The sequence below is a fragment of the Lynx canadensis genome, chromosome B4, assembly GCF_007474595.2.
Source record: "Lynx canadensis isolate LIC74 chromosome B4, mLynCan4.pri.v2, whole genome shotgun sequence".
Classification (NCBI taxonomy): Eukaryota; Metazoa; Chordata; class Mammalia; order Carnivora; family Felidae; genus Lynx; species Lynx canadensis.
Window position 1 is genome coordinate 21,280,549 of NC_044309.1, and position 27,821 is coordinate 21,308,369.

The 27,821-nt window shown below is 41.2% G+C and overlaps 1 protein-coding gene across 1 annotated transcript in view; it reads left to right on the forward strand.

The window, feature by feature from the left end:
• The window catches only part of ARMC3 (armadillo repeat containing 3), a 100,869-nt gene that overhangs the window by 33,601 nt on the left and 39,447 nt on the right, over positions 1 to 27,821 (forward strand). Inside the window, 6 exon segments of the mRNA XM_032593841.1 lie at positions 1,864 to 1,932; positions 2,170 to 2,345; positions 6,720 to 6,914; positions 10,178 to 10,361; positions 21,406 to 21,558; positions 21,660 to 21,766. Coding sequence (XP_032449732.1) covers positions 1,864 to 1,932; positions 2,170 to 2,345; positions 6,720 to 6,914; positions 10,178 to 10,361; positions 21,406 to 21,558; positions 21,660 to 21,766 — 884 coding nt within the window.

The following is a 27,821-nucleotide window of genomic DNA, read 5'->3' on the forward strand; positions in this document are numbered from 1 at the left end:
TCTGTGGAGAAAGAAGGGGGCAGAGATCGATATTGTTTTTCGAGTGACGAAAATAGGCACTTATCCGTTATGTTTTGCTGACTTACCCTCAGGAAAAGAAAGATCCTTTAGGGACAATTGGGGTCAAAAAGCAGAATAACAAACTGATCCGCTATGCCACTGATTTATAGGCACTGCCACAGAATCTGAGCCCTCCGCTGAGCCAAGAGAAAAATGGTTTAGTGGAGAGCTCTACTACATCTGTTACTGGACAGATTTGGCTAACTTCCTATCTAGAAGGGAATTTCGTGGCACGGGTTTCTGTGATGAAGACTTTTGAGTTGTTAGGGCAGAAGAACGTGAGGTGTCACATACGGGCCCAGCCAGGCGGCCTCGGCCTGCGGGAGCATTTCCTTCCTGCAGGGAAACGAGAGAAGCAGAGGGCACATGGAGCATCGGTGTTCTTGACCTCGTGGTCAGTGTTGCAGCAGAAACTTTGAAATATATGGAAGGTTCTTTTGGATACCAAATGGAGAATGAACTGGAGATCTAAAAGCCCAGAAATATTTTGCATCAAGCATGTAAAAATAGACGGGTGTGGCCTTCTCATTTGGAAATACAGACACTGGACTCCTCAGAGCAGGAATACCAAGAACACAAGTTTTCTAGAAGGTGCACCAGCACACTTGGAAAGATCTGAGTAGGATGCCTTCACTTGTTTAATTCCCTGTCAAGGTATACTTTTTTTTTTTTTTTTTTAATTTTAGAGAGAGCAAGAGAAAGCATGAGCCAGGGAGAGGGACAGGGAGAGAGGGAGAGAATCTCCCGGGGCTGGATAACTGGATCCCATGACCCTAGGATCATGGATCCCATGACTCTAGGATCATGGCAGAAATCAAGAGTTGGACACTCACCCGACGAAACCACCCAGGCGCCCCCGTTTTTTGAACCAGTGTTGACTGTAAAATAATGCCCTTCACTTTGGGACGCTACCCTTTCCAGAAGCTCTACTATTCTTTTGTACTTCGAGCTTATTCACATACATGTAAGCCAGCGATAAGTTTGCTGGCCGTCTTCCGCCATTTTGAACAGAAACAGAGCAAAAGGTGTCCAATAAAAGTCAAGTATACCCAGTGGTTAATGAGGAAAAATCCATCCAGAGACTCTCTGCCGCGAAGTGAAATTTTCCAAAATCCTAATGATGCTAATTTTGGCTTACAAAGATAACTGACCAAGAACCACTGCAAAAACTAAATGAGTACCTTATTTCTTATGCCTTATTTCTCAGAAAACACGGGTTAAGGATGGCAGCAGAGAAGTAGGGGTGTGTCTGCTCGGCCTTAATTAGGCTCACGTGACTAGTACAGAAGTGAACTTTAAACAAATCAATATACTTGTCTTTAATCATTTTTGGCATCTCTGATAATCAAATGGAACACAACCAAGATATAGTAATCGAAAAGGCTGAGGATAATTCTTACTTGCATTCTGCACAAGTTTTCTTAAAATCAAAATTTAAAAATACCCTTTCCAACAAAACAACACCAAAAGGAATTTCTACTATACGGTAAACAAATGTAGGGCGCAGTAACTCGGCTTTACTGATTAGTGTTCTAGGTACACTTTGCACTTTTCTAGTTATCTTTTCTAGTGTTGTCGGAAGGTAGTATATTTCGGTGATCAAGGAGAGGGGCTAGAGTCTGTCTAGGGTCCGACAGACCTGACCATGCTACCTGGTCTCACCACTGACTTGCTGATTTTGAGCCTCAGTTTCTTTATTTGTAAAATTAGGTAATAATAAAGCCTATCTCATAAGGGACTGTTTAAACAACCTCGCTGTTATTGATAATAAGAAACATTAAGACGCTGTTTCTTCTTTTGCAGACGATGTTAAAAAATTGTTAAGGGAACTAGATGTCATGAATTCCGTCATCGCTCAGCTTGCTCCAGAAGGTAGTTTTGCATCACGCATCTGTTTCAAAAATGGGACTGGTTTGTTTTTCACATTTCATTAAACTACTCAGAAATAGCCTATGTAATATCAACTGTGAATTGTCCTTAAGGTCTTTCAAGCCAAGAGGGGCTCTCACCAAAGTTAGGATTCGTGAAGCTTTGGTTTTCAAAACGTGTTTTAAAGTAGTGGTTGTGGAAGCCTTTCGCACACTTGTGTTGTTTATCTTTGATGTGCAGAGGAGGTGGTGATTCATGAGTTCGCCAGTCTTTGCCTGGCGAACATGTCTGCGGAGTATACCAGCAAAGTGCAAATATTGGAGCACGGCGGGTTAGAGCCACTCGTCAGACTGCTGGCCAGCCCAGACCCTGACGTGAAGAAGAACTCTGTTGAGTGCATTTACAACTTGACCCAGGTGAGGGTGATTTCTAAAAGCGGGTTTTGACCAAAGCTATTTATAGAATTGATTTGCCCAATAAAAAAGGCTAAAAGGTGTTAAAAACTCCTCAGTTTTGATTCACCGTTTTGTTTTGTTTTGTTTTTCTGGTACTATTTAGGAGTTATCGTTTGGGGAAAAAAAAGAATGGAGGTTGAGTGTAGATACCTTTCAACTTTCACATTTTAGAAGCAATTGTGTCCCATGAAAGGGCATTTTCTTTTTTTTTATTCAGTTTTTCATTTTAATTCCAGTACAGTTAACGTATAGTTTTATACTAGTTTCAGGTATACAATATAGTGATTGAACAATGATATACATATTCTGGGCTCATCACCAAAAGTGAACTTTTTAATCCCCGTCCCCTAGTTCACCCACCCCCCACCCACCTCCCCTTTGGTAACCATCAGTTCTCTATAGTTAAGAATCTGTTTCTTGGTTTCTCTCTCTCTCTCTCTCTCTCTCTCTCTCTTTCTGTCTCTCTCTGTCTCTTTTTTTTGCCTTTGTTCATTTGTTTTGTTTCTTAAATTCTTAAATCATACGGAATTTGTCTTTCTCGGACTGACTTATTTTGCTTAGCGGAATGCTCTAACTCCATCCATGTTGTTGCATTATGGCAAGACTTCATTCTTTTTTTGACTGAATAATATCTCATTATTTATATCTCCATCAACAGGTGAATGGACTGCTTCAATAAGTTGGTTATTAGACATAATGCTGCAATAAACATAGGAATGCATGTATCCCTTTATAAATTGGGGTTTTTGAATATTTGGAGTAAATATCCAGGAGTGCAATTAATTCATCAGAGAGTAGTTCTGTTTTTTTAACTTTTTGAGGAACCTCCAGACTCCCTTCCACAGTGGCTGCACCAGTTTGCATTCCCACCAACAGGGCGTGAGGGTTCTTTTCTCTCCACATCTTTGCTGACACCTGTTGTTTCTTGTATTGTTGATTTTAGCCGTTCCGACAGGTGTGAGGTGATAGCTCATTGTCGTTTTGATTTGCACTTCTTTGATGGTGAGTGACGTTGAGCATCTTTTCATGTGTCTGTTGGCCATCTGGATGTCTTCTTTGGAGAAGTGTCTGTTCATACTTCTACCTATGTTTAATTGGATTATTTGTTTTTGGGGTGTTGAATTGTATGAGTTCTTTATATACTGTATTTTGGATACTAACCCTTTACTGGATATGCCATTTGCAAACACCTTCTCCTATTCGGAAGGTTACCTTTCAGTTTTGTTGATTGTTTCCTTTGCTTGTATAAACTTTTTATTTTGATGTGGTCTCAATAGTTTATGTTTGCTTTTGTTTCCCTTGCCTCAGGAGCCGTATCTGGAAAGGTGTTGCTATGGCCAGTGTCAGAGAAATAATTGCCTGTGCTCTATTCAGAGATTTTTATGGTTTCCTGTCTCACATTTAGGTCCTTAATCCATTTTGAGTTTATTTTTGTGTATGGTGTAAGAACGTGGCCCAGTTTCATTCTTTTGCATGTTACTGTCCAGTTTTCCCAACACCATTTATTGAAAAGACTCTCTCTCCCCTTGGATGTTTTTGCATCCTTTGCCAAAGATGAATTGACCATATAATTGTGGGTTTATTTCTGGGTTTTCTATGCTGTTCCATTGATCTGGGTGTCTACTTTTGTGTCAGTTACCATCCTATTCGATTACTACAGCTTTGTATATACGTTGAAGCCTGGAGTGGTGGTTCCTCCCATCTTGTTTTTCTTTTACAGGATTGCTTTGGCTATTTGGGGTCTTATGTGGTTCCATACAAATTTTAGGATTGTCTGTTCTAAATGTTGTTGGCATTTTGATAAGGATTGCATTAAATGTAGAGATTGCTTTGGGTAGTATAGGCATTTTAACAGTATTTGTTCTTCTAATACATGCGCATGGAATATCTTTCCATTTCTTTGTGTTGCCTTCAATTTCCTTCAATGTTTCATCGTTTTCAGAGTACAGGTCTATGAAAGGGCATTTTAGAAGTGTATGTAAATTTTCAAAGAATAGAATGGCTTGCAAATTAAGGCAGGATGAAAGTAGATAAATGTATTTCTTCTTGAAACGTGGAATCTAATACATTGAACAAGGTTTCACCCACGCAGACTTATTGACCTAACCTTGGTGATCTAAGCACATTGGATGCAATGCATACCGTATTCAGTGTACCAAGATTTTTGGATTAGACTTATTTATTGGTGAAGACCCAATGAGTTGAGTATGCTGAACAGAGCTCATTGTTTATAATTGTGAGGTGCTTTGTCACTGAACTGTTTTTCCTTTGTTATGGAAAGAAACAGCCTGCCTTGGCCTCTCCTACCTGTGCTGTCCTGTGTCCCCACCCCTCCCTCAGCCCCTCAAGGCACCGCCCCCCCCTCCCCACAGCAGGTCAGCTTCCTGACACTTTGAACAGCCTTCTCTGTTTCTTTTGCTGCTCAGGTTCCTGAACAATTCGCACACACATTTGATTAGCTTTGCTTAGATCAAGTGAAAATACCAAAATGCCATTTGAAAGAGCTAGCAGTAGAATATAAAAGGAAGAGATAGTGAAGTGAAAGTAAAGGAGGGTTCACCGAGAGGTGGAGTATCTAGACAAATTATATAGAAAGAGAGACAAATGGGCTATGCCGGAAGGCGGCAAGAGCATTCCCGGCCTCAGGAGTCATTGCCCCAGGCTGGGCACTCACCGGCCTCTACCCTGGCTCCTCCCTGCTCCACTGTCCCCCTTCTCTTATCCCACAGGCCTAAGTAACGCGGTCAGTGGGTTAGTATCTTTCATCCCAAGACTCCTCATAGCTCTTACTTCCCTATAATTTTTTAATCAAAGAGAAATGAAAAGACTTGCCTTCACTATTCTTCACAACAGAATTACTGGTTAAAAACAGCATGTTAATTTCCTCCGACCGCCGTAACAAACTACCCCAGACGCGGAGCGGCTTAAAACAACAGGAATTTCTCTCAGTGCTGGAGGCTGGAGGTCCCACCTCGAGGTGTCAGCAGGGCCCTGCCCCCACGGCCGCTCTGGGAAGCATCCTCCCGGCCTCTTCCTAGCTTCTGGTGGCGGCCGTTAATCCCTGGCGGTCATTGGTATACAGCTGCCATCATTGCAGTCTCTCCCTCTGTTGTGCCTCCTCTTATGTATTTAAAAAAAATTTTTTAATGTTTATTTCTTTTTGAGAGAGAGTGAGACAGGGAGTGAGCAGGGGAGGGGCAGAGAGAGAGGTTGACACAGAATCCGAAGCAGGCTGCAGGCTCTGAGCCCCAACGCGGGGTTCGAACTCACAAACTGAGATCATGACCTGAGCCAACGTCGGACACTCAACCAACTGAGCCATCAGGGCACCCCATGCTTCCTCTTCTTTTAAAGACCCCAGTCCTGTAAGGACACCATTAAGTACCTACCCTGCTCCACTATGACATTAACTTAACTAATAACATCTCTACTGACCCTGTTTCTACATAAGGTCATGTTTTGAGATACCAAGGGTTAGGAGTTCAACATACATTTTGGGGGGACACAATTCAACCCACAGCAAACAACTTTCTACAGTTTTTATGCCTGTAGGAAGCATGCACTGAAGGATGGATAGAGAAAAGCTAAGCTGTTAATGGGACCTTTTCCACCTTAATACTATTTGACATTTATGATATTTTGATTTTAAGTGTCATGATTAGTAGTCAGAGTTTGGGGGCTTTTCATGACTTTTTGCTTGGTTTTCTCCACTGCTCACCCCAACTAGCCCTCTCCCCACCACTCACATACACAGAATTGCAGACACACAGGGGAGAGCGACTCACCTAGACTCTAACGACCCCTTGATATTATAAACGTCTTGTATAAAGGTCATGTGTCCGAACTCAACCTGGTATAAATTTGCGTGCACAGGGCCTGCCAGCAGCACTGTGTGCATGTAAGCATTTCATAAATAATCCATTTGGATGAAGATAATAAGGAATTGATGGCATCATTTCATTTTATCAAATACTATTTGAAACAGGGTATAGAGTGTGAAAAGAATTTGATTATGCGCAGATTTATTGTAGTGCTGTTAGTAACGAAAGGACTTTGCTGGATAATAAAGAAACAATAGGTACTGCAAAAACCATAGATCACATCTACTTCCTGTTATTGACAATGTCTGCATAGTTAAAATGAATATTTAGGTGTTGTCGATGGAGGGTTTTTCTTACTTACTCTGTGAGTGACTTTGGAAGCGAATCTGGAATAAAAGATGGGAAATTTAAAACTTACAATGTCCTTTGTTAGACCATAGAGGTTCTCCATTCTTGTGACTGACTGTATTTTGCTTTAAATTTTACTTATTTGATCATTTGTATCCCATGGCAGGATTTTCAGTGTCGAGCTGCACTTCAAGAACTAAATGCAATCCCCCCTATATTGGATCTCTTGAAGTCAGAATATCCAGTTATTCAGTTGTTGGCTCTCAAAACCTTAGGTATTATTACAAATGATAAGGAGGCACAAACGACGCTGAGAGACAATCAAGGAGTGGACCACCTTATTAAAATCCTAGAAACTAAGGTATTTGACACTTTCATTCAACTTTCTATGAGGAAATGTATCTCTCCTACATGTTGCTATAAAATCCGAATGTAGAATGCTTTTTAAAATAAAATTTTATTATATTTAAGCATAGTGTTCAGTAAAATGGATTAATTAATTTGTTTATTGCTACATTGTTTATCAGCATGATTAAATCAGATTAATGATAGAGGCCATTATAAAAGACTTTTTTTGGGGCGCCTGGGTGGCTCGGTCGGTTAAGCGTCCGACTTCGGCTCAGGTCATGATCTCACAGTCCGTGAGTTCGAGCCCCGCGTCAGGCGCTGTGCTGAGCGCTCAGAGCCTGGAGCCTGTTTCCGATTCTGTGTCTCCCTCTCTCTCTGCCCCTCCCCTGTTCATGCTCTGTCTCTCTCTGTGTCAAAAATAAATAAATGTTAAAAAAAAAAATTAAAAAAAAAGAAGCAGCCAAACTGTTAAAAAAAAAAAAGACTTTTTTTGAGGGGCACCTGGGCGGCTCATTGGTTAAGCGTCTGACTCTTGGCTTCAGCTCAGGTCAGGATCTCACGGTTTGTGACTTCAAGACCCGCATCGGGCTCCATGCTGACAGTGCAAAGCCTGCTGGGGATTCTGTCTCCTTCTCTCTCTGCCCCTCCCTTACTTGCTCTCTAAATAAATTAAAATTAAAAAAATAAAATAATTTTATTCTTCCGGTTTAGAAATTTAAGATTTTTAAATTCTTGTTTAGGATCTTCTTCATGTTTTCCTGAAATACCTAGAATTAGTCTTTTAGGCTTTATCAGCCATAGTTTTCTCTAGGATAAAGCAGGAAGGGTTATTTAATCCCCATTGGGGAGAATCATCTGCTTTACTTAGTCTACTGATTTATATAGTATGTTCATCTAGAGAAATACCTTCATGGAAACATCTAGAATAATGTTTAACCAAATATCTGGATACCGTGGCCTAGCCAAGTTAAAACATGAAAATTAATCATCATGAGTCAATTTGGCATCCCTACATATCTCCTTAAATCCTACTTAATCTCAAAATCAAGGCAATAGCAAGGTCCTTGCATGCCTAGCATGATATAACTATCCTGTGTACAACCAGAATATACTAACCCTTTCCCCAGAAGAGGATGCAATGTCCTTGGGGGATATTTAGTCTTCTCCTTGATATCCTGTAACTTAAGTACTATGAAGTAAAATTAAGAATAACTACTAACTTGTAAAGTCAATACATCTTATGTTGCCTGAGGGGATGAGAGAGGGAAAAAATACCCACACTATTTCACAGACACACACACACACACACACACACACACACACACACTCGTAACAAAATAAGGAAGAAATACTCATGGCGGTTACAACCCTCTTGTCTACAAGTGGCCACATGGTGGTAGTTGGTATGGATAACCATCTTCCTCCAATACCCATTCCACATTTCCTTTTCCTTCAGCAAGGACTTCAACCGGATGTGGTTCTTCACCCGGTGGGGTGATCCATAGCTTCATACCTGAGGGTCTGGGCCATTCAGGAGGCCTGCTTGGATTAGGTTATTGTAGTTTTCTTTCAACCTTATTCACAGAGCATGGTAATACTGAGAGATACCCGGAGGACTTCCTGTATCCCGGATACGCTCTTCTTCCTGTATCCCGGATACGCTCTTCTTCCTGTATCCCGGATACGCTCTTCTTCCTGTATCCCGGATACGCTCTTCTTCCTGTATCCCGGATACGCTCTTCTTCCTGTATCCCGGATACGCTCTTCTTCCTGTATCCCGGATACGCTCTTCTTCCTGTATCCCGGATACGCTCTTCTTCCTGTATCCCGGATACGCTCTTCTTCCTGTATCCCGGATACGCTCTCTTCCTGTATCCCGGATACGCCTCTTCTTCCTGTATCCCGGATACGCTCTTCTTCCTGTATCCCGGATACGCTCTTCTTCCTGTATCCCGGATACGCTCTTCTTCCTGTATCCCGGATACGCTCTTCTTCCTGTATCCCGATACGCTCTTCTTCCTGTATCCCGGATACGCTCTTCTTCCTGTATCCCGGATACGCTCTTCTTCCTGTATCCCGGATACGCTCTTCTTCCTGTATCCCGGATACGCTCTTCTTCCTGTATCCCGGATACGCTCTTCTTCCTGTATCCCGGATACGCTCTTCTTCCTGTATCCCGGATACGCTCTTCTTCCTGTATCCCGGATACGCTCTTCTTCCTGTATCCCGGATACGCTCTTCTTCCTGTATCCCGGATACGCTCTTCTTCCTGTATCCCGGATACACTCTGGTGTGGAGTAGCAGTCCAGTTTCCCCTTGGTAGTTGGGATCAGCCCCCCTAGCAGCACAGTAACTTCCTTCATTGCCTGCTTATGTGGAGGCATGGGGAGGCCAAAGTGGCTGGGGGAAGTTTTAACTTCTAGTCCAGTGGAACCATTGTCGTGCCTCTTGGTGGAAGCACTCTCTCCTTTGGAACTAAGACCTCTAGGCCAACAGAGCATGAGTTCTGGGAGAGAGCAAGCAAAGATATGGCTAATGGGCCACTAGGGGGTAACAATGCTACCACACCCGTTTCCACCCCCTGATTCCTGGACCCACCATCACTGGCTATGGGAGATCCAGCACCGTATATTGGCCACTGATTCAGAACGTATATAAAGTGGAGAACCTTGCCCCGGCCCTGCCAGGTATTGCCACCCACTTCACTGGCACCGTAACTGTCTTCAAAAGGCCACTCTGTTGAGCCGGCTGCTTCGGGATGGTGGGATATGGGCATGGACCCACTGTCACCCTTGGTTTGCTGTGAAGAGAGCTCCTTGACCAGAAGCATTGCTGTGTTGGAGCCCATGCTAGTGGAGGCGAGAAGTCACAGACTTACAACACCTCCCTCTACCAGCCGGAGATTTTAGGGAGTATGCTTTCCTTCAGCTCCTGTCTGCTTTTTCAAAGAATATTTTCTTCGGATTTTAAAATCGTTGGCGGTACGAGGTTGTATGAGCAACTTCACTTGGCTACTATTGCCGCAAGCGTCTTTGTCTGTGAAAAAATGATCCTGTATCTGTGAAACATTTTGGAGCAGGGGGAGCAAGAAGAGATGGGGCAAACTGTGAGGGAGAGTGATGTTATGATAATTAAACAGAACTGTTTCCTTGGGCATCTGTCACAACAACGTTAACAAGGTTATGTTCTGACTGACCTTCGTCTTGTAGTAAAATTTGGGAAGTGTCAGTTTCTTTCACTACAATTTTCTGAGGTTGTATTTGCTTTTATTATTAGGAATTGAATGACCTTCATATAGAAGCACTTTCCGTGATAGCCAATTGCCTTGAAGATATGGATACTTTGGTGCTGATTCAGCAGACCGGGGGTCTTAAGAAGCTCCTGTCCTTTGCAGAAAATTCTACAATTCCTGATATTCAGAAGAATGCAGCAAAAGCAATTACTAAAGCAGCTTATGATCGTATGTCTCATTTTATATGAACTAAGCACACGTGCTTCCTCTTGTATTCTTGGTTTTGATTAGTACTAACAAGCACTAGAGTATTTGTCTGCTTTTAATTAATTTTTGAAGTTTATTTCTTGTGAGAGAGAGGGAGAGCGTGTGCATGCGTGCACGTGTGGGGGAGAGGCAGAGAGACAGGGAGAGAAAGAATCCCAAGGAGGCTCCGTGCTGTCAGCACAGAGCCCGACACGGGGCTTGATCTCATGAACTATGAGATCATGACCTGAGCCGAAATCAAGAGTGGGACGCCTAACCAACTGAGCCAACCGGGCACCCCAGTGTTTGTCGGCTTTTAAATGAGCGTTGGAGAATAGTGCTTACTATTTAAGGTCAAGATTCATCTCAATGCCAATTAGTAAAAGTAGAAATTGCTTTGTCAGGGACATAATTAACTCAATATGATTTAATTATGAATCTTTTTTTTAAAGCAATTCATTCCTAAGTTAAGCCTTTATTTCCCCTTGACTCTGAAATTTTACAGAATCCCTGCCTTGCTTGTGATCCTGAAAAACGTTTCAATATACCCACATTCGGAATGATATCTGTACAGTAATTTCAACTTCGGCTGGAGACAGGCAGTGATATAGCCATGTGATATGGCTGGGAAAAATAATATGCTCACACTGTATACATAATACAATTTTCATTTCAGTGGCGAGCTATGTTGGCATAAATCTGTAAAATATGAGAGATTAATTACATCACAAGCACTGAAGATGAAATTATAGTTTTAATTTATGTATATTTGGAGTATTTTATTTAATAAAAGATGTGATTTTATTTTCCTCCTTCCACATCACTCCTCTTCTAAATGATGACAGTTTTGACTAGTTTAAATGATTTGTTTCTAAACATAGACACCCACATCTGTACATATATATGCCTATGTGTATATTATGGGACCCACTTCCTTTTCAATCCATACTCAGTTCTTCAAGGCAGAGTTTTACAGCAGTAAGCCGAATGTCACCGTCCAGTACGGAGTTAATATAGAGGGGACTTGTGAGTTGCGTTATGAATGCCAAATCTAGACAGGTTGTAAAATCAAGGTTTTTAATATTGGCAAAAGTTGCTTGGCTCGGTGTTCTGTCAAATGGAACTTAGACCTTATTGTGCCTGGTCAGTTCTGTTTTCCAGCTATCCCAGGTCTTCTTAGCTGTCTGAGACCGAAAGAGAGGACGATGGCAAGAGACAGACGATATCAAGCGAAAATGTTTGCGACTTCTCTTTTGTGTGGTTGGACCATTTAAAGCCGGTCACAGCCCCTCTTGGGATAGTGAGTTTCATGAAGTTATGACCCATCGTGTGACGTAGCAGTGGGAAGAGCCCTGGGTGGGGAGTCCCTGGTGGTCTAGTTTTACCACTGGTCCCGCTACCTGCAGTGCAATGACCTAAGTTGTAACTATGAATGAACCACAGCCTCTCTGGACCTATTTACTAATTCATTTACTAATTATTTATTGAGCCCCCCACTTTGGGTCAATAAACCCAGAAGGGGCAAGGAAGCAGATGATCACACTGTGCTTGATGGTGGAAGGACAGGATCACCTGGGAGGGCCACCTAAAGTCAGGTTGGATCAGATAGGTTTTCCCGACATGAGTAATTTACCAGCCAGGACATAAAGTAAATAATAGAAGATTATTGTCTGGGCAAAGAAGGTCCTGGTGGGATGGGGAAGGATCACCAGTGCTCTAAGGAGAAGGAACAGGGTATAAAGGCCAGAGGAGGGACAGAGCATGGTAAATTCTAGAACTGAAAGTTTTCAGAACGGCTAGTGAATAGAATACAGCAGAAAATTGAAAGTGATGGCTGTGGAAGTAATGAGGAGCCAGATGCTAATGTGCGATATAAGCCAAGGAAGGACTTTGGACCTTATTTTGATGGCAACAAAGAGCCATTGAAGTGGCTTAGAAAGGTGAGGGACCATTGCAGATGCTCACTTTTAAAAGAAAGAGCTCTCTTGCTGCAAAGCGGGGGAGAGATTCGAAGTGTGCTGGACCGGACCCAGAAAGACCAGGAAGAGGACTGCTGTGGTCATCTAGGTGGAAGGTGAAAGTTTCCTGAAACAGACATTTGCAAGGAGAACCCCCATGACAGTGCTTGGCACATCGGGAGGGTCCATAAGTGTTCGATGAGTGACCACATGGGTTGGAGGAGGAAGAAGGTGATGTCAAGGACAAGACTAGGTTTCTGGCTAGGACAGCTGAGAGTAGAATGGTGCCATTCACAGAAATGGGGAACTCAAGAAGAGAAGCTGGTTTTGATTAAAGGAAAGGAAATGAGTTCTACTCTTTAAAAAAAAAATGGTAGCAAGATATACATAATGTTAAATTTAGCGTCTTAACCATTTTTAAGCTCAGCGGTATTAAGTACATTCACGCTGTTGGGCCGCCGTCTCCACCATCCATCTCCAGAGCTCTTTTCGTTTTGCAGAACAGACAGCTTGTACCTATGAAACAAGAACTCCCCACTTCTCCCTCCCTGTAGTCCCCACCAACCACCACCCTTTCTGTTTCTGTGATTTTGACTATTCTAAGTACTGATACAAGTGGAACTGTAAAATATTTGTCCTTTGGTGACTGGCTTATTTCACTTTGCGTGACCCATCTCAGGTTCCTCCATGTTCCAGCATGCATCAGAACTTCCTTCCCCTTCGGGGCGCCTGGGTGGCTCAGTCGGTTGTGCATCGGACTTCGGCTCAGGTCATGATCTCGTGGTTTGTGAGTTCGAGCCCCGCGTCGGGCTCTGTGCTGACAGCTGGGAGCCTGGAACCCGCTTCGGGTTCTGTGTCTCCCTCTCTCTCTGCCCCTCCCCTGCTTGTGCTCTGTCTCTCAAAAATGAATAAACGTAAAAAAAAAAAAAATTCAAAAAAAAAAAAGAACTTCCTTCCCTTTTAAGGCTACATAGTATTCTGTATGTATACATCACATTTTGTTGACCTGTTCATCTGTTAATGGACACTTGGGTTTCTTCTACTGCTTGGCTATTGTGAATGATGCTGCTATGAACATACATATACAAATAGCTTTTCAAGTCCCTGCTTTCCGTTATTTTGGGTATATACTCATGACTGGAATTGCTGGATCATATGGTAATTCTGTGTTAAATATGTTGAGGAACTGCATACTGTTTTCCACAGCAGCTGCACCCATGTTACACGCCCGCCAACAGGGCACAAGCGTTCCAATTCTCCACATTCTCACCCACACTTGCTGTTTTATTTATTTATTTAGTTAGTTAGTTAGTTAGTAGCCATACTCATGTGTGTGAAGTGGTGTCTCACTGTGTTTTAATTTGTATTTCTCTAATGATCAGTGACGTTGAGCTTTTTTTTCCATGTGCTTATTTTCTTTGGAGAAAGGTCTATTTAAATCCTTTGCCCCCCCTTTTTTTTTAAACCAGGTTGTTATTGAGTTGTAGGAGTTCTTTCTATATTCGGGATATTAACTCCTTATCAGATGTATGGTTTGCAAACATGTTCTCCCATTCCGTGGGTTGCCTTTTCATACTATTGATCGTGTCCTTTGATGCACTGTTTTTAATTCTGGGGGAGTCCAATTTCTCTCGTTTTTCTTTCGTTTCCTATGCTGTTGGTGTTATATCCAAAAAATCATTAACAAATCCAATGTCATGAAAAATTTCCCCTATGTTTTCTTGTAAGAATTTTATAGTTTTATCTCTTATGTTTAGGTCTTTGATCCATTTTTGAGTTGTTTTTGTGTATGGTGTGGTAGGGTCCAACTTCATTCTCTTGCGTGTGGAAATCCAGTTTTCCTAGCACCATTTGGTGAAATCCATTCTTTATTTGTAATACAAAGAAACTCAAGCAGATAGTCTTTAAATCCCATCTGGCACTTAATGTTTTATGAATCTACTTCCTTATGTTAGTTCTAAAATGACTACATCCCAGTTCCAAATTGTGTCTCCTCACTATTTTAGAATCAAATGACTAAATCTGTATTGATTTCATCTATGCCATTTGTGATTTTTTTTTTCATGTTTCCTTTAACCGTTATTTTTCCAGACTGAAGAATCTTCAGTTAGCCTTTCCCCATACATCATGTCCTTATGCTATCCTGTAATCATTCTCTTACTTTTTCTGGATTTTCTCTTATTCATGATATCCTCTTTGAAGTGGAGTGATGTATATTATGAACAGCATTTTAGAAACATGCACCATCATTTTATGTAATATAAAGATTTGGTTATCGTAGGATTATTTTCAATTTCAGTTTTATGAAGCAAGGATTTTAATCAGCCTTTTGACCATATCAGCAAACTGGGCCAACCCTTGAGTGAAAGACCTACAGTGAGCCCCAGATCCCATTTCTCCAGCAGGACCCAGAGTTCAAAGTCTCCCGTTTTAAATTCTAACATTTTTTTGATTTGTAGTTTAAAAAATGCAAGTTTTGGGGCGCCTGGGTGGCGCAGTCGGTTAAGCGTCCGACTTCAGCCAGGTCACGATCTCGCGGTCCGTGAGTTCGAGCCCCGCGTCGGGCTCTGGGCTGATGGCTCAGAGCCTGGAGCCTGTTTCCGATTCTGTGTCTCCCTCTCTCTCTCTGCCCCTCCCCCGTTCATGCTCTGTCTCTCTCTGTCCCAAAAATAAATAAACATTGAAAAAAAAATAAAAAATAAAAAATGCAAGTTTTGCTTTGAAAATAATATTGCATTGTCACCGAGGCCTAGTATATGATCTATGGATACGAGTCTTCTATGAGATCTTGAAAAAGTATGCTCTTTGCCCACTACTTAGCAAATATTTATTGTATGCCTGCTATATGCAAGGCACTGTTCTAGAAGATAAAGGTAAACAATGAATAAAATAAGGGAATGGATAGTTGTTGACTACACAAAAAGGTGTACTACCAGCTCTTTAAACTCCAGATGAGTTAAATAAAGAGACACACGAAGGGACTACTTTCAGAAGTACAGTCAGGGTTAAGGGAACAAACAAGGGATAGCAAGGTCCCCACAGATTAGCAATATTGTGAAACCATCACTCGCTAGATCCAGAGGCAAAGGGATGAACCATTGTTAGGTTTATTTCTACAACTATTGTATTTGTTTCACCTTCTTCCTGACCGTGTTTGCTGTTTTCGGCTTTTCATTTTTCTATGTTGTCTTCTTTGGTTTCTTCCTTTTTTTGTTATATAGATGAAAGGAAATTTTAAATGACTTTTTTAAAGATAGAGTGGCTACAGTTATTGAAGACATTTAACTTTTTTTCTTCCATAACTCTTCCCTTTCCTGATGTTTGTAAATTTCATAGGGGGGTTATAGATTCTCTTCTCTAAAAATCTGTGTAATTTGGGGGCACCTGGGTGGCTCGGTGAGTTGAACATCTGACTCTTGATTTCAGCTCAGGTCACGATCGGGTTGTGGGATCGAGTTCCGCATCAGGCTGAGTGTGGAGCCTGCTTGAGATTCTCTCTCTCTCTCTTTCTCTCTCTCTCCCTCTGCCTCTCTCCCCCAAGCATTCTTTCTGTAAAAAATGAATACATAAATACATTTTTAAAAATCTGTATAATTCTCTTTTTTTATGAATCAGTTTGCCGTTATACACTCAATTTTTTCCACACTTACCGTTATTTACATATTGAATCCACTTCAATGTACATTGTAAATTTCTCATGATAAAACATACCCATTCTTAAGATTTTATTTAGGAAAAAAGCACATAGGACAGTTTGGCTGGGTCTGGAACTGTTACATCACAGCATTTTCTCCAATTTTCTACGAACCTTGTTTTTGTCGCGTCTGAGTCTAAGGGCAGTCTGATTTCCATTCTTCTTTATAGAAAATATTTTCTTTTTGTATTTGTGCTGAATCCCTTATCCTATAAGTTAAAAAAAACTTTGTCAAAATGTGTCTGACACATACCCACCCTCTCTCTCTGCCTGAAACAGAAAAGTCTTGTCATCTACTGAATCGTGGTTTGGGATTTGTTTTTTGTTTTCTAACTCAGGAAACATTTTTCCTATTATACTTTTGGTTATTACTTTTGTTTTATTTACTGTTTTTTTTTCCCCAGGAATATTTATTATTTTAGCCCGTCTCTGTTCTCTTCCTTCCATACCTATTACACATTCCTAATTGTGGTTTTTAATGTTTTGATGGGTTTTTTTTCATCAACTAGGCCTAGTTACAATAATCAGACAAGACCTGCAGGATGCCTTTGCTTATTTACCCCGTCAACTGAGACGGCAATGGAGTCCTTTAACCCAGTTTTGGATGATGATGAGGCTTTCCCACTAATGTGGCATTACAACACTGGGGTGCTATTTTCTCCTGGTCCTAGTGGTTGTATAGGAGGAAACTGATACAAATTTAGAACATTCTGAGGAGCCCATAATTGTTCATTGACCAGGAGTAGTTTACAGAAATTTGTTTCTTCCCGACTTGTCCCTGACCCACGGCCCCCTCTTTCCCCCCTTTTCTTCTCAATCAACTTCTTTGAAAGACTAGTTAATTTTAAATAACTTCACCTCTTCATCTCATCTCCATCCCTCGACCGACTGCATGAGACTTCAGCTTCTCCCATTCTGCCAAAACAGTCCTTGTAGGATTTGACATCGACTTCCCAACTCCTAAATCCTACAGCCGCATCGCTTACCTGATGATCTCTTCTATTTGTTGTTTATTTACTTCCTTACGCTGTTTACTTGGCCAGATCGACAATAAGTACCTCTTCTTCCCTGCCTCCCTTCTATACTGTGCCTTCTTTTCAAGCCCTACCTGTGTTTCTTGTCTACCCCTTTTTATACCAAATGTTGCCTGCCTTGACTTCTCTCTGCCAGACCCAGCCAGATCTAGGATGCTTTATTTTATATTAACTAGTGACAATGAAAAACTAAAAACTTACTAAGGAGTAACAAAGTTCTCTCCTAATATTTCTGTATTGGAAGTAAATAATCATGAAGTCTCAAAATAATTTTCCACAGTTAGAAAACCCCAGAAGAGAGCACAGGCAGTAATTTCTCTGGCATCAGCTGTAGCCGCATTTTTCTAGATGTCTCCCGAGGCAAAGGGAAACAAACGCAAAAATAAGCTATTGGGACTACATCAAAATGAAAAGCTTCTGCACAGCATAGGGAACAATCACCAAGACTAAAAGACAACCTACTGAATGAGAGAAGATATTTGCACAGTTAGAGAACTCCATTTATAAGTAGGTTTTCACAAATATTGCTCCTTATCCTGTTATTAAGAATAATGTAGCCATCAGTATTCACGTAAAACTTTCTTTCTTACTTTTTCATCAAAAATGTTTTGTAAGTTAGGGAATGCATTGTCAGTGCACGTCAAAAACACACAGACACGTTGGGGCGCCTGGGTGGCGCAGTCGGTTAAGCGTCCGACTTCAGCCAGGTCACGATCTCGCGGTCCGTGGGTTCGAGCCCCGCGTCGGGCTCTGGGCTGATGGCTCAGAGCCTGGAGCCTGTTTCCGATTCTGTGTCTCCCTCTCTCTCTGCCCCTCCCCCGTTCATGCTCTGTCTCTCTCTGTCCCAAAAATAAATAAACGTTGAAAAAAAAAAATTTAAAAAAAAAAAAAAACACACAGACACGTAATACATATTCTTTAAAAAAATTTTTTTTTAATGTTTATTTATTTTTGAGAGAGAGAGAGCAAGGGAGGGGCAGAGAGAGGGAGACACAGAATCCGAAGCAGGCCCCAGGCTCTGAACTCTGAGCTTCAGCACAGAGACCAATGGGGGGCTCGAACTCATAACCGTGTGATCATAACCTGAGCCAAAGTCAGACGGATGCTTAACCCGTTGAGCCACCCGGCGCCCCTTAATACACATTCTTTAAGTTTTATTTGTTGAGTACTTTTTAACATGCGTCCCCACAGTCGAAAGCCCAGATCAGTCAGTTTTTGACCTGGGACCGGGAGGAGGAAGGTGTTAATTACCACGTTGCCAGGAGGTTTATGAACGGACATTAACATCTCAGCAGGAGCAAAGGTGGCGCCATAGCAACTTCCCGAGAGCGGGTGAAGAAAAGCATCATTACGTGCAGATTTATTTCCAGTTACAAAGCCTCACGCTTTTTATTTTAGTGATACTGCACAAATGTTATCTTTAAAGGACATTACTCTATTAGTAGCATAATTACCTTGCCATCTTTATTATCTGTATAATTAAAACATAAATACTTTACTTCTCGGTGCAGCAATTCAGTGAAGGTACTTGGTTAATATGTTAATTCATCTTTTAAATCTATTATGGCCACACTGCAGTCAGCACTTTTGAGGTTTGGTGAACGCAGCTGGATTTTGAGAACACTCCCAGCAGGGCTGAGAAACTAATTGCCCGTGGTATTTAGATTATTTTTAAAAAAAATATTTCCAAGAATTGCGTATATACTGGTTTTTGAATGCGACAACCACATACTCCAAAGTTAGTCTTGACAAATTAATTCTTCTGGCTGATTTTCCTGGTAGAATTTATGCTCAGAGTGTTCTGTTTAGTAAAGTTAATTTAGAGCTATCAGGGAAATCTTAATTATAAATCTAAGCATTTTAGGTCAAAGACTCTAGAAGAGTTTCAGATCTTTTTTTATTCAGGGAATACTAATCAGGACTACATATATTTTAAAACCTTTCAGAAGCCACATACTTGAGATTTAAGTATTAATCGCACCATTTACAAGAGTAAAACAGTCATGACCTGCCTGAATCCTCAGTTTAAGTGAAAGGAGCAAGGGATTAAAACGATAGGATTACAGGACATGGTTCATAATTGGTTTAAGACAAATGAACAGAAGTGTTAGTGATGTAGCCAATGCCAGTTGTGACCAGGTTGCTGTGTTTGGAATGAACAGAGGCCAAAAGTGATTGCCAAGGTGGTGACATGTGAGTGTGGTTCCGCTTCCGCGCAAAAGGGGGCAATTTGAAAAAACTCACGGTTAAAAGAAGACAGAGATCCTCTATTAACTTTAAAGTGGACAAGCAGTTATGATAAGTTCTGAGAATATTCCTAGAAACACAAGTTAGTTGTAATATATGTAAACGATGAATTAGTTCCTCGTGCAGAAGTCACATACGATCGAAATGAGTAGGGCGGTTTTTGCAGAGATTTTTTATTCTAACAGAATAGTCTCCTCTTACGTATATCAACATCCTAAGAGCATTTCTTACACGTTCTTCTATTTTAACCACGTAAATTGACTTCAAAGGGTATTAATGGAAAGTCAAACCTACGATGACGCTTTTTGGAGGACTGTAAACAAATTAGCAAAGAATTATGTGTAAGCTGGTTCTTTTCAAACTAGTCTCTGATTCCTCTTACGGCATTAAAATTGAGTTTGGTTTAATATATCTTTTTTCTAGTACATGCCTTTAATAAAGAGTAACTTACGGGATGCCTGGATGGCTCAGTTGGTTGATCATGTGACTCTTGATTTTGGCTCAGGTCATGATCTCATGGTTTGTGAGATCAAGTCCCACGTCGGGCTCTGACCTGACAGCATGGAGATTCTGTCTTAAGATTCCGTCTCTCTCGGGGCGCCTGGGTGGCGCAGTCGGTTAAGCGTCCGACTTCAGCCAGGTCACGATCTCGCGGTCCGTGAGTTCGAGCCCCGCGTCAGGCTCTGGGCTGATGGCTCGGAGCCTGGAGCCTGTTTCCGATTCTGTGTCTCCCTCTCTCTCTGCCCCTCCCCTGTTCATGCTCTGTCTCTCTCTTTCCCAAAAATAAATAAACGTTGAAAAAAAAAAAATAAAAAAAAAAAAAAAGATTCCGTCTCTCTCTCTCTCTCTCTCATCTCTCTCTCTCTCTCTCTCTCTCTCCCCCTCTGCCCTGCTCCCCTTGTGCGGTCTCTCTCTCTCTCTCTAAAAATAAAAACATTAAAATAATAAAAATTAAATTTAAAAAATAGCTGGAGAACACAAAACAAAAAAATGAGGTTTTAACGTTCTAATTTAGTTTAATGCGGTGCTTGCTTAGTATAGTAATGAGGTTGTCATTTATTTAAAAAAATGAAAGGAAATCAAGAGAAAAACAGTAGGGAACAGAAAGAACATTGAAAATACTTTGATTTTTAATTAAGTGTTTCATAATGGGGTGAATATCATGGTATGTTCTTAGAGTCACAATTTATTTGTTTTCAAATAAAAAAAACCATCCTAATGTATGTTTAGGTTATATCAATGGTAATTTAGCATTAAATATTTATTGTAATTTTTGCTGCAACAGCATTTATTGTAACTTGAGATAAAAATGATTATGATTTTTTGATATAAGATTATAAATCCCGAAGACTTGGGCTCATTCTCTTTTACTCATTTTTACTTTCTCTACTTCTCTCCTTTCTCTTGAGTCTCCAGCATGCCAGTTGTATGTCTTAGGCATCTTCAAATGTTGATTTTGTATTTAAAAATAAACATCAAATAAACAGGGTTTTGTCCTTTCTAAAAAAAAAAAAAAAAAAAGTCTTTATTTATTTACTTTGAGAGAAAGAGAGAGACAGAGCTGGGGAGGGGCAGAGAGAGGGAGAGAGAGAAATCCCAAGCAGGGTCCACCCTGCCAGCACGGAGCCCCGTGCCGAGCTCGAACTCATAACTGGGAGATCGTGACCAGAGCCCGAATCTAGTATTAGGCGCTTCACCGACTGAGTCACCCAGGCGCCCCAAACAGGGGTTTTGTCCTTAGTGAGAAGACAGCATTGTGTGAACACGGCGCCGTGCCAGGCAGCATGACTGGCGTTAAATAAATGTTCGCTAAATCTGAAACTTGCTCTTTCTTATCGTAGAATTTTCTTTGCCCCAGTACTGATATCATACAAGGGAACAGGAACTTAAGTTTTAAATATTCATAAGTCACTTTGCATAGTCACTGTGTTCTAGAGGTCGAGTGGGGAATATTTATTTAGTGTAGAGCTTTGTGACTGAGGCTAAGAAACAGTTGGAACCTCCTGTCCCATTTTAGATGAGGAGTAGTTACCCTTGCATGGTTTTTTTGCGGCAAAATCCTGATTAATTTTTTTCCTTTTGGTTTATGAAAGCTGAAAATAGAAAACTTTTTCACGAACAAGAGGTTGAAAAATGCCTCGTAGCCCTTTTGGGTTCTGAAAACGACGGAACTAAAATTGCCGCTTCCCAAGCGATCTCGGCAATGTGTGAGAATACGGGCAGCAAGGAATTTTTCAATAACCAGGGTAAGCAAAGCAGAAAAAAACCATTCGAACATTTTAGGTCCCCAGTTGTAGTTTAGCTGGGTATTCACAAAACCGCATCTTCCCTCTCTCTTTTTCTGTAGGGATTCCACAGTTAATCCTGCTGCTGAAGAGTGACAGTGAAGAAGTGAGGGAAGCCGCCTCCCTGGCCCTGGCCAATCTAACCACATGCCATCCCGCTAATGCAAGTAAGGAGAACTCAACGCTGACTTGTTTAGGGGTATCTAACAGTCCAAGATGTTCTCATTTTAATATTTTGGCTTTCCAGGCAATTTACATATTCTTTCAGATGTTCTCTCTTGGGTTACTCCTCAGGAATCCTTATGAAAGTCCGAGTCATCAGATGGCCCTGATTTTCAAAGATGCTACAAAATCTTGACTCTTCTGGGCTGATTGGGAAAATGGGTGAGCCATCTGGTTCAGCTCACAGTCTAACTTTTGTGGACGATTCCAGAAGAAACAAACGGAAATTTAAAGGCAACTTTGTAGAACATTTGACAATCTAGAGAAAATTTAAAAGATCCGTTTTATTTCTTTCTTTCTTTCTTAGAGTTTATTTATTTATTTTGAGAGAGAGAGAGAAGAGGGGAGACACAGAATCCAAATCCAAGCAGGCTCCAGGCTGAGCCGTCGCACAGAGCCCACATGGGGCTAGAACTCACGAGCTGTGAGATCATGACCTGAGCTGCAGTTGGACGCTTACCCAACTGAGCCAGCCCAGGCGCCCCTACAAGACCCATTTTAAAGGACATAAATATTAGGTAAATCTAGAACATTTTTAAAAAGTCAATGGAGGGGCACCTGGTGGCTCAGTCCGGTTAAGCGTCCGGACTTCAGCTGAGGTCACGATCTCGCGGTCTGTGAGTTCGAGCCCCGCGTCGGGCTCTGGGCTGATGGCTCAGAGCCTGGAGCCTGCTTCCCATTCTGTGTCTCCCTCTCTCTCTGTCCCTCCCCCATTCATATTCTGTCTCTCTCTGTCTCAAAAATAATAAACGTTAAAAAAAAATTAAAAAAAAGTCTTACGGAAAGCAATATATTTATGGGTAAACACTATGCGGAAAGATTGGAAAGGAGTGCCCTCTATATTCTAAGCACTGTGGTATGTGATCTTATTCAGCACAAACTTCAATTACCAAGATAATCTGTCAGCAGATGAGGAAACCGAGGCTCTGCAAGGTTACCTAATTTTCCTGGGTACGCACATTTATTAAAATGGCTGAGCTGGAAATTAATCTGGAATCTGTGTTCTTTCCCCACAGAAGATTGCCTTATAAAAGAGCGAGAACTTCTTGAAAGAACGTTCATAAATAAAATAATTATTTACCCTCCCTGTATCTCATTTGGTATGTTTATTATTAAGGATTCTCTAAGAAACAGAACCAATAGGACATAATATACAGATATGAGAAGGTTTATTATAGGAACTGGCTTATGTGATTATGGAGGCCAAGAAGTTTCATCATCTGCCATCTGTAAACTGGGGAACCAGAAAGATGATCTCTGGTATAATTCAGTGTGAATCTGAAAGCCTGAGAGCCGGGGAAGCCAGGTGTCCCAGGCTGGAAAAGATGAATGCTCCAGCTTAGGCAGAGAGCGATTCACCTGCCACCTTTTCTTTCCATTCGGACCCTCAACGGGTTAGATGATGCCCACCCCCATTGGTGAGGGCCCCTTTACTCAGTCTCCTGACTCAATGCTAACCTCTTCCAGAAACACCTTCACATATGCTCTCAGAAATAATATTTTACCAGCTATCTGGGTATATGTTTTCGCCCAGTCAAGTTGACCACATAAAATCCACCATCACAATACGTAAGTTATTAACTTTGTGTATTATTGCTTTATGGCATTGTGGCTGAAGATTACTCTTTTCTAACTTGAAATCGATCCTTCCTCTACCTCCATCATATACTTAATCTATTTCTTACCCTTCCTACCCTTTCTTTCCTTTCTCTACTCCCACACAGTATTTTTATGAGATCTTAATGGAATGACTACAAATCTAACAATGCCCGATTAAAATACAGCCAAAATAGGATAAGCATCAGAACAAAACTGTGTTCCTTTAATAGCTCCAATCTTTGACATAGCAATTTCCTAAATTCAGGGTCATCATTATCTATGTGAAAGTACACAAATTTCTAGAATATTGAGTCATAATAAGTAGCAATTTGAAAATAGCATTGTTCCAGGATAGTGGTGCCAGTGAAAAGTCTTACCAGTGACATTAAAACACTTCTATCTTGGGTGCATTTAGATTGATATATTATCTAAAATACTTTAATAGGCCTCCAGAGTGTGTAGATGTCTTAATTTGATGTGAGTTTGCCTGGCTTATATAATTTCACAGTTTTATACAAAATCATAGAAAATTAGGATGTTAAGTAGCTTCTGAAAGAGGCTGCTTCAGACTTTCTCTTGCAATTCAGTCATCTGTTACACAGAACTTTGTCATCCGGCTCTATGGTTCCATGTTGTGAACATAGAAAGGTCAACTAAGACTAAATGATGCCACGCATCTCTTTATTTTTGTGATTTATTTTTATTTTTATAAAATTTTAATGGCAGGTGTTTCTTTAACCTATTATATACTGTCCATTCTGATCATTTTTTTCAATATGTGTTTGGAATGGGATATGGGATGTGAATGAAAATGGTTGTCTCTTGAGATATCTCTTATGGCTATGGATATCTGTCTCTCTTGAGACCTAGATACTTTTTACTTTGGACTTTTTGAGCTAAAAGATACTGAAAATGAATGTTTGGGGGGGAGGAAATGGAGTCAGATTTGACATATTTGTGCCAAATGCTGAAGACTGGAGTTGGCAAAGGTTCTACAGTCAACCAAAAGGAATGAAAACAAATAAACCACATTGCCCATCCTTCTAGCAGGCCTCCTAGAGCATTAATTAGAACCAAAACAGAAGAGACAATAACCATGATTGATTATTTTTAATCAAAAGTGTATTCTACTCAGATTCTCTTTAAAAACATATTAGCTTAAACTCTGCATTGGTGATATTTCTGGCCATCACGTTTTAGAAGCAGGGCCTTGGATCACTTTCCCTAGCTGCTGGGGCGGGGGGGTGGGGGGCGCCGCATGAGGTCATGGGGGGCACGTGGGGAAGGGAAGGCCTGAGTTGTGACTGCTGCTGGGGGGGTGAGATTGGGGGTAGAAAGAATGTTGCTTTTCTGCCACAACCTAAGTAGTAGAAAGGCAAAAACCCAGAGCTAATTGTCTTCCAGGTGCACTGGGTAGCTGTCAGATACCTGATAATTGCCAGCCTAATTAAAAAGAAAAATTTGCAATTAAGCATTGTGAATACTAATTTTGTTTGTTAGAAGACAACCTCTTCTCTGACATTCATATCTCAATGTGCCTAAAGTGGATTTCTATTTTTTTTTTAATTTTTTATTATTCAAGTTTATTTATTTGTTTTGAGAGAGAGCAGGGGAGGGGTAGAGAGAGAGAGAGAGAGAAAGAGAACCCCAAGCAGGCTCTCTGCTGCCAGTGCAGACAGAGCTGATGTTGGGTTCAAACTCACAAACTGTGAGATCACGACCTGACAGAAATGGAGAGTCACATGCTCAACCAACTGAACCACCCAGGAGCCCCTGGATTTCTAATTCTTAAAGTCAGGGCACCTTCTGGATTGGAGGCCCGTTTATGCATTGAGTGATCTCTGGTATGTTATGATTACACTTAATGCTGGCGTAATTTTCCTTTATGTAACAATGGATTTTGGGGGAAAGGTGGACGTACACCGAAAATGCGATGGAAAGTGAAAAGGACAGTGAAAAACCAGAAGGTCTGACATCAACCAATGCCCGTAATTGAGAACAGAAAGTGATTCGTTTGTATTGTTGTGTTTTTTACATGATTTGGTCACAGAAGCAACAGTGGAAACTTACCTCTAAGACTTTTCTATTGGTACTTTTCATTCTTTATTATCTGCAGGGTAAAGATCACTTAAAGTGGATAAAAATATGGAAAGGCCCATGAACACAAATAAAAATTAACAATTTGAGGGGCCCCTGGGTGGCTCAGTTGGTTGAGTGACCGACGGGCTCATCATGATCTTGCCATTGGCAAATTCAAGCCCTGTGTCGGGCTCTGTACTGACAGTGTAGGTGCCTTCTTCAGATCCTCTGTTTTCCCCTCTCTATCTACCCATTCCCCCACTCATACACTCTCACTCTCAAAAATAAACATTTAAAAAAAATAACAATTTGAAGGCTAGGAAAAAAAAGGACAAGAACAGCCAAATTAACTTATTTTATTTAATGTTTATTAATTTTTGAGAGAGAGAGAGAGAGAGCATGAGCGAGCACGTTGGGGGGTGGCATAGAGAGAGAGGGAAAGGGAGGAGAATCCCAACAGGCTCTGAACTGTGAGCCCAGAGCCGATGTGGGCCTCAATCTCAAGGTCCGTGAGATCATGACCTGAGCTGAACCAAGAGTCGACGCTTAACCGCCCGGGGCAACCCAGGTGCCCCTAACCATATTTGCTTATTTAAAGTGATAGAAGGAGATGGGCGCCTGGGTGGCGCAGTCGGTTTAAGCGTCCGACTTCAGCCAGGTCACGATCTCGCCGTCCGTGAGTTCGAGCCCCGCGTCAGGCTCTGGGCTGATGGCTCCGGAGCCTGGAGCCTGTTTCCGATTCTGTGTCTCCTCTCTCTCTGCCCTCCCCCATGCATGCTCTGTCTCTCTCTGTCCAAAAATAAATAAAAACGTTGAAAAAAAATTTAAAAAAAGAAGGAGAAAGAAAAGTGAATCATTTTTAAGCGAATAAATAAAAAGTGAGAAGGCTAAGACAACCCTTTTAGGAAGAAATAGATGAAAATAGAACCTAAGAGCAATAATGAATTCCATATGAAAAGGTAACCCATTTAGTCACTTGGGCACTTCTCCTTGCTTCGTTCACTGCTAATCTTTCGACAATTCTCCATTTGTAATACTTCGTGGAAAGGAGAAAGTTGTTGATTTTTGATCCAGGAAATAGCAATCTCAGCGAAAATTTCAGGTGATCTTTACTTGCCCTCTCCTGTCCAATTATTCATATTAAAGTTGTACATGATTTACGCAAATAGTGAGGGAATTATTACCCGTGGTTTGACATTCTTCTGAGGAGCAGATTCCACACATTACAAGAAATTTTAAGCTGTTAATTTGATAACATCACTGCCATCTTTTGGATCTGACAGAATTAGAGGTTTTGAGTTATCTGAAGACTAAAAAGACTTTCATGTTCTTTCATGTTCCTTTCCAACACGAAGTGAATTTTGGCTATTAGTAACTAGGAAAAGATTAGAAAATAGTATGGTTGTTGGCAGGATAGCTTTCAAACGATGCAGTTATTTAGGAATAAGACAAGGAATAAAATACAAAAGTAGGGGCCGCTTGGGTGGCTCAGTTGGTTTAGCCTCCAACCTTGCTCAGGTCATGGTCCCACATTTCGTGGGTTTGAGCCCGCATCCGGCTCTCCGCTGTCATCACAAAGCCCACTTAGGATCCTCTGTCCCCCTCTCTCTGTCCCTCCCCCGCTTGCACTCTCTCTCAAAAAATAAATAAAAACATTAAAAAATATATGAAAAGTAATATACAATTAATACCCATAGATAAGTAGGTAATAACTAGTTTTTGCCATAGAAAACACATAATCTATAGTCTCCATTGTTCACAGATCGTACTAACTCCTGATTCTTCCTGCTTATTTCGGTTTACCTCCGTGAAGAACCAGGTGATTCCCTTAAGCTTAGAGACCTTCTTATCTCCATTTCTTTTTTTTTTTTAATTTTTGGACCCCATTCTTGGGCTTTCCACAACAGCAGTGACTTAAGAGAGTCTAAATGACAGCAACATATGATGGTTTACCCACCCCTCCCCCGGCCGGCCCCAAATGATTGATTACTGGGCCCCCTGCTGGTCTCCATGACACGAGGGGTCAAGACTCTTCTGTGGGGACCCTCCTACTGCGTGTGACCTATAAGTAAGGAGTATACCCAAAGGGATCCCAGAAAAAGCCACAGTGCCCCCAAGTTGTACGGGTGTATGTTTGAGTAGTTTGGGAACTTTTGAATGTGTTTTTTATTATCTGTGGATAACCTGTCATTTCGTATTACTCTTCATAACGGAGAAATAAAGCATTGACTGAATAGTTTTTAAGGCCTAGCAGAATTATTCGTGGAGTACCGTGCCTAAGAAAGCCATGTAACGTGTAGAGAAACCATTTAAAAGGTATGTCA